Raw genomic sequence first — 7,199 nt, 5'->3', positions numbered from 1 at the left:
TTTACTTTCTTTATTTAAAGATAATCTGGCAGTATTTTAAAATAATAGGTCATTCAGACTGATACAAACAGAATAGAGTCTAAAAGATGTTTTATTTTGAAAATGTAATGATCCTTCAAATGCTCTGCTGGTACTGGCTGACCAGTCCTTGGAACATAAACCTCTGGTATAGATGTAACTACTCCATAACAGACTAATCCACGTTTCTACAATTGATTATTATTTGATTGATTATAAATATTTTAATATCTTGGGTTAAGAAACTCTGCTACATAGATTTTACTAAATGTTTTTAAGCTCCCGTAGGCCACACTAAACAGCTTGGCGGGCCACATTTGGCCCCCGGGCCTTGAGTTTGACACGTATGCACTAAAGGGAGTTCTGCCGTCGCCTTTCCCTATTTTCGTCCTCCATTGTCTGCCCGTCTGTCCCCATTCAAATTCATCAGCACATTTGCACGCGGTCACACACTCTTACTCTTCCACCTCTCCATTCACACCGCTAGGAAATCGTAGGGCAGAGCAAATAATTTGCCTAATGACTTATAACACCTGCCGCTCCGAGGACACGCCGTCTTTGACAATGACAGTCCAATTGGCTTGCTGTGCCTTATTTGCGGTGGGTAGGAGCAACGTGGCCACACACAGGGAAACATTAAGTCAATTCACATTGAGCCGGAATGCGTTTACATCAGGCTTAGACCTGGGCCAAACACTGCATCAGGGCCAATACCTGATGCGGTGTTTGCCGTCTGAGTGGGGGGCCTTGTCATTCACGAATATGCCGATGATGCAGGCAAACACGGCGCTGGAGCAGAGGCAGGCAGCTGTCCCTCTGTCTGAGAAGGAAGTTGATTCCGAAAAGTCAACCTGGGGCAGCAACAGGAGGGAGCAAGGATACAGGAAGTGCAGGCGGGACGGTAAAGGAATACTCATCTCTAAGTAACAGCTGATACGAACTTATAACAAGTACAAAGCTTCATCAGCCAAACAGCCTAAAAGACTTAAACGGTGAAGCTAAGCTAACGAGCTAAGTCCAAATTAAAACTAAAGTTCTTGACTTGTTTTTTTTTAAGATTTAAGAGACTGAAAAGATAAAGTCCAGGACCAGGTCCGGAAAGGTCCGCACCCAAGAGCAACTAAAAACTGAAGTACATCCTTCTGTTTGTCCATGTAACCACAGTGTCATGCAGCGCCACCTACTGTTGAGGACATATTCACGGCTATTGCTTCAAAAATTCCACTAAATTCTATTTTAAAATAAATAATGTAAATTGACCTGCTAACCTGCTACCTTCCTGCCCCCCTTGCAATAACTGCTTGACCCCAAGGGGGACCCAACAACCACTTTGAGAACCACTGCCTTTATGTAAGAGGTAAAAGGACTTAAACATTTTTTTTTTTTTTTAGAACAGTAGTATTAATACTATTTCTATGGTATTGCTAAAAGGTAGTATTAGCAATACTATTAGCAATAGTATTAGGTAGCAATATGACCTATTAGCAATAGGTACTAGGTATTGGTGCTATTAATACTATTAATATTTCATTATACTGATCAGTCTTATAAATACTGTTAATTATTTCCTTACCTTCAGTTGTGGATAGTGTTGATTGGCATCGGCGCCCCCTGCAGCCCTGCAAAGGAATAGGCGGCAGACGATCAATGGATGAATAACTAATACTAGTGTTAGCATCAGTAGTATTTATATAAATAGCTGCCATAATAAAGCCACAAACCATAAACTACGTCTCCCATAATGCAGTGTTTCCCAAACTTTTTTTCTGGGGACCCATATTTTAAAAGTCACAAACTTAGTTAATTCACATTATTTGAGACGACCCAAAAAAACATTCTTGCGACCCACCTGAGGGCCGCGACCCAGTCTTTGGGAAACAATGTCCTAATGCATGTAGTCTTTGCGATCTTTTCCTAGACATCCTGGTGAATGGAAATATCAACAATTAATGATGAGATTCTGCATAAAGCATTGTCAGATTTAATGTTCAAAATGTTGGTCTATTTTGGCTTCCATATTAGTCGGTTTAAGAGTGATTGGATTTGCCCCCCCCCGCTCTCCCCCCAACTCTAGGGAATCTTAAACTATTCACCAGATGAGCTCATTCTCAGGAATGCAGTTCGAGTTCTTTGCTCTGTAAATCTGTAAACACAAAACAGGAAGAAGAGAGAAGGAAGAAGAGTTTGGGTGAGCCACAAATTCATAAAAAAAATAAATAGCAATCAATAAGTCACCGAGTCATTAAGTATCAGATACTTTAATAAATCTGAGACAAATTAAAAAAAAAAAAAAAAAAAAGCAAAACAAACATACAAGTACAACTTAACACAAATATAAAAACAGGTCAAATAGAAAAGACAACAAATCCCAAGAACGCCGCACAGCTTGCACGTTTTTTGTTTTAATAGTAAAAGACCTGACATACGATCTGCAACACAAAGCGATAAAAATATAGCGTCTTGTCGGTAGAGCCCAGATTCCACGGAGAACTCAACCCTCACACCGTGATGTTTGTTTTTCAGTTAAAATAAAACAGGCGGCGACACACAGGACCCAGACATTTAAGAACAGGACACATGACACAGCAGCATCCTCTCGTCATATAAGCCTTAGCACAGAAAGTCAAACTGGACCGACCAATGCTGAGCTGAAATGGCTGGATACATATGTTACATCTTCATAAAGTATCTGAATAGTAGTGGTTCAAATTTGTCTAATCCAGTGTTTCCCAAACTTTTTTTTTCTGGGGACCCATATTTTAAAATTCACAAACCAAGTCAACAGACATAAGAAAATTCAGACACATGATGCGAGATGACCCCCCCCCAAAAAAAAAATTTCTTGCGACCCACCTGAGGGTCGCGACCCAGTCTTTGGGGGAAACAATGGTCTAATCTACATGGACGTTTGTTCTCCTGCTGATCATGTGATGTCACTATCGTCCCTGGCTGTCGGGGGGTGCTACACCAGCTACGGTCGTGTGTTCAGACCGTGACCGCTTCTCTGCGAGCTCTAAATGGTGTGACGATGTGTAGCCCTTGAAATCTGCTGGTGATAATGAGCAACTGCAACCACATTGTGCTAAATCGGCGTTCGAAAAGACAGGTGAAAAACACATGATAAAAGATGGCAGATTTTTTTTTTTTTTCCATTGGATTAAAAGGTCTTTACAATGACCACCACAAACAAGGATTATTTAGTATAAGTTAGTGAACTAAATTGGGGAGAGATAATTAAAAAAATGGTGAATAATGCAAAAGTGTTAGGTTGGCTTATTTGTATCCTTAAAAAATGTCCCAGCCAGAACACAACAGAGGACCACAGACACTGACAGACGCGGTGCTAACGATGTCCCGTTTCTGTTGGATGTAGCGAACACTACAGTACAAAGTGTAACATCGCCCATTCAAAGGTCTTTTTACGCACCTTTGAAGTCAAACAAAAGCCATAAAGCAGAAAGAATGTAAAAAGAGCCACTGAGTCATTTATTGTAAATCTATGAGGTTAGGGATACAGATTTGATAAGGGGATGGGAGGAAAAAAAAAAGGAAGAAAATAAAGAAAGACAATTTAGTGAAATTCATGTTTCTTTACCCTAACTGTTCAACAGTGCACATGTACAAGTCTAACAATTTCATCGGCCTTCGAGAAGGTTCCACTTTTAATTCATACGCTTTCTTAAACTTCTCATACATACTAAAAAAAAAAAAATCATATTTACAATTTGTAAAAGAAAAACAAAAACACGGCACAGATAAAATGCACAACCCTGAAAGGAAAAAAAACAAAACAAATCTTGCTCAACATTTGCCAAGTTGGTGAAATGTTTCTGCTTCCTGATATTATAATAGGAGTTTTAAAAACACGCAATTTAAAAGTGGTGGGGAAAAAAAAACAAAAACGAAATATACAACAATGGGGAACAAAAGGTTAAAAAAAAAATTGTTTAATGAGCACAACCCACTTTTATACGGTTTCACTCTGACTGCACATCGCCTTTCTGATGTGGAATGTTGGTGCCCCATCTCTTGCAGTCACAATGTGGGTTGAATATTAATAAGTGTTGTCAAAGAAAAAAAACAAACCAATAAACGGTAAAAAAAAACCCCCAAAACATAATCAGCCAGTTGTGGTGTAGAGATGTTCCGTGGCACGAGGTGGATTCTCAGTCAGCCACCAGTCCATTATATATCTTTCAGTAATATCCAGGCTGATACTGCTGGCTCCATGGCTTCTGGTTCCAGAACTGTGCAAAGAAGGAATGTTACTTGAGAGTCGACTATAGGAGTTCGGTTGCAAAATCGCAAACTGACACCAATCTGAAACTCAAATTATTTGACGACAGAATGACATATCATATATCAACTGTATAACTGAGATAAGCCTTGTTCTTATAGAGCAGGCATGGGCAAAATAAGGCCCCGGGGGCCAGATGCGGCCCGTTCAGCTTTTGAATCCGGCCCACCAAACGTTTCCAAATTATATAACTGATTGATATTATCATTATACTTCTGCCTTTTCCATGCAATACAGTCGTTTCCCCAATAGATGGTGTAGAAAATGATCAAAGCATTTTCGCATTTACGCATGACTTTTACATGTAATTTATCCTAGTTCCGGGACTTTTACATGTAATTTATCTTAGTTCCGGGCCCCCATGTTCAATTTCAGGACAATTGTGGTCCGCGAATGAAAAAGTTAGCCCCACGCCTGTTATACAGTAATTGTTAAAGGCCTTTTATGTCCGATTTTCAACTGTTACTAATTTTCAATAATGTAAAAATAAAATGGGATGTAATTAAACGGATACATGCAAGGTTGGAAAATGTCATACTTCATTTTGTCACTCTTCTTCTAGTTCGTATATGGAGCTAGCGTAAAGTTACACTAGCTCCATAGCAGAAATACTGACCCCTTGCTGCCAGCTCTGGTTGAAGGCTTGAGCTTTGTCCATGCCATTCCTGTTCCCTCCGAAGTTGCCGCCGTTCCTGTTGTTTCCGAAGTTACCGTTCTTGTTGCCGAAGTTTCCGCGGTTCCCACTTCGCTGCTGAAACTGCCGGGACGGGAAAAACAAGTTGACACGTTTATGGAATTTTCCGGATTCTGCTGGCTGCGAAGTGTCAGACGCCATGTTAGGAAATTCAACAGCTGTTTGTGAGCACACCCACCTGGCCTGGATGCCCTGGCCTGTTTCCACTGCGATTCATGCTGCCTCCGCCTCCCCTGCTCATGTTACCTCTGTGCATGGGGCCGCCTCTGTTCATGGGTGCGCCTCTTGGGCCCATGCCGCCCCTCATGGGACCACCTCGGGGTGAGCCGCCCAGACTGGGAAGGGGGCCGCCGCGGCCGTATCCACCGCGGGCGGGGAATCCTCCTCTGAAGGCTGGAGGAGGCAGGAAGCCGCGGGGTGGGCGGTGGAAACCACCACGAGGACTGGGAACTACAGACCAATCAGAGCACAGCAAATATTTTCACCTGTTAGCATCTGCCTGTTTAACTACATTAACAATAACATCCACAAACAAATCACAATACCTCCTCTGAAGCCGCCACCGCCTCCTCTGGGGAAGCCACCGCGGTTTCCGCCTCTCTGTCCGGGGCCTCCACCACGGCCAAACTGGTTCTTGCCTCCTCGGCCGCCGCCGCCGCGCTGGCCGCCACCTCTTTTTGGTGTTGTGCTCCCCTGGTTGGGTTTCTTCTCGGCGGGCAGGGCGGTCTTGCTTTCTTCTTTGTACTGCTCCAGCAGCTTGGCGACCTTCTCCTTCTCCATCTCGGCGTAGATGACTTCATTAAAGCTCTCGCCCTGCTCAGGGAGAGCGTAGAAGCCTGAAGTGGAAGAAAAAAAAAAAAGAAAGAAATTTAATAAATAAAAAAAGGACCATTGCACCGAAAATTAAGTGGGAGATAAATTGAAGAGCAGCCTTCCATATAACACTCTTTTACCTTTCATTTTGAGGACAGCATGCTCAGGCACATCTTTGCCATCGCTCTCCACCTTCTTCTGAACTCTTTCTTTAAAGTCTTCGTCGGACGGACACACCACCACGGCCTTACGCTGGAATCCCGCAAACAGGCACATCTTCCTCTTCTGGCCAGGAGCAGACAGATTGGTCTGGAAAAAAGAGAAATTGCAAATATAACAAATGTGATTATATAGCTAAAAATAGATTCTTAATGTAAATTATGAAAAAGTCAGAATAGACAAGACCACTGTTCGCAACACTTACATGATCCAGGATGTAGTTTCTCTTTTTGCGCGCAGCAATTTCTATGAACTTGCCCAGAAAAAGTGGTGCTCGCTGGGAAATGGCAGAGAGCTTTGTAATGTCCTTAGACTGACGCTTGAGGCTATTGATCTGAATGGAAAAAAAAAAAAGTTTTAATCAACAATGAGTGGGAATGATGCTGTGTCTATCTGTAAAGTTTTTTTTTTTTTCAAAGTTACTGACCATCATTTTGTCCACAATGGTGTCACTGCTGAGGATATAGTATTTCCCAGGGTTCTCCTGGACGTGGTTCTTGACCCACGTGGTCTTCCCTGAGCCTGGCAGACCAACCATCACGATGATCTACAGAAGGGGTAGGAAAACAGAATTAACTAAAAATGGAAAACTCGGCCAGTAAACAGACAATTTATTATGTCTATGGGTTTCCTTACTTCACAGTCCGCCTTGGTCTGTGGGCCCTTCAGCGCTCGCACCCGCCCACTGACGGGCACCTGCTCCAGGAAGGTGTAGCCCTCGGGCTGAGGATAGTAAGGAGTCTCCAGCTGACCAAAGTTGAACTCCACAGCACAGTTGTGGCAGATGACGTGTGGGAAAAGAGCCTGGCCATTCAAACTGTCCTTGTTGACCTGGAAAGCGACCTGCGGGTCGCCGCCATTCTTGGAGAAAGACATCACCACCTCGGATCCCTCAAAGTCCTGAAATGACAAAACGTAATGAGCCTGTTAGATGGCCAGTAAAATAGTCTACAGATATTAGTCATGCGACTGAATCGCTTTTGCGTCACATTTTGTTGAAACGCAAATAGTAAGTCTTACAATGAGGCAGCAGATGGCATCATTCTCCTCAAAGGTCTCGCCAAAGTCCTCGGTCGTGCAGTTGGCCGTCTTCTTGCCTTTCATGGAGTAGGCATAAGAAAACTCCTCCTCACCTACGGATACGCCATAAAATAAAAA

The 7,199-nt window shown here is 42.8% G+C and overlaps 1 protein-coding gene across 1 annotated transcript in view; it reads right to left on the bottom strand.

Moving 5' to 3' along the window:
- Positions 1–3,166: 3,166 nt before the first annotated feature.
- Positions 3,167–7,199, bottom strand: part of hnrnpub (heterogeneous nuclear ribonucleoprotein Ub) — a 10,875-nt gene continuing 6,842 nt past the window's right edge. Inside the window, exons 7-14 of the mRNA XM_008337165.3 lie at positions 6,678–6,941; positions 6,469–6,588; positions 6,247–6,375; positions 5,963–6,131; positions 5,555–5,845; positions 5,188–5,459; positions 4,932–5,072; positions 3,167–4,265 (exon numbers count right to left, since the gene is read on the bottom strand). Of these exons, the coding sequence (XP_008335387.1) occupies positions 4,215–4,265; positions 4,932–5,072; positions 5,188–5,459; positions 5,555–5,845; positions 5,963–6,131; positions 6,247–6,375; positions 6,469–6,588; positions 6,678–6,941 (1,437 nt within the window). The 3' untranslated portion in view covers positions 3,167–4,214. The remainder of the gene's footprint in view (positions 4,266–4,931; positions 5,073–5,187; positions 5,460–5,554; positions 5,846–5,962; positions 6,132–6,246; positions 6,376–6,468; positions 6,589–6,677; positions 6,942–7,199) is intronic.

Source organism: Cynoglossus semilaevis, unplaced genomic scaffold (assembly GCF_000523025.1).
Source record: "Cynoglossus semilaevis isolate Cse_v1.0 unplaced genomic scaffold, Cse_v1.0 scaffold419, whole genome shotgun sequence".
Lineage (NCBI taxonomy): Eukaryota > Metazoa > Chordata > Actinopteri > Pleuronectiformes > Cynoglossidae > Cynoglossus > Cynoglossus semilaevis.
This window is presented reverse-complemented; position numbering and strand designations above follow the sequence as displayed.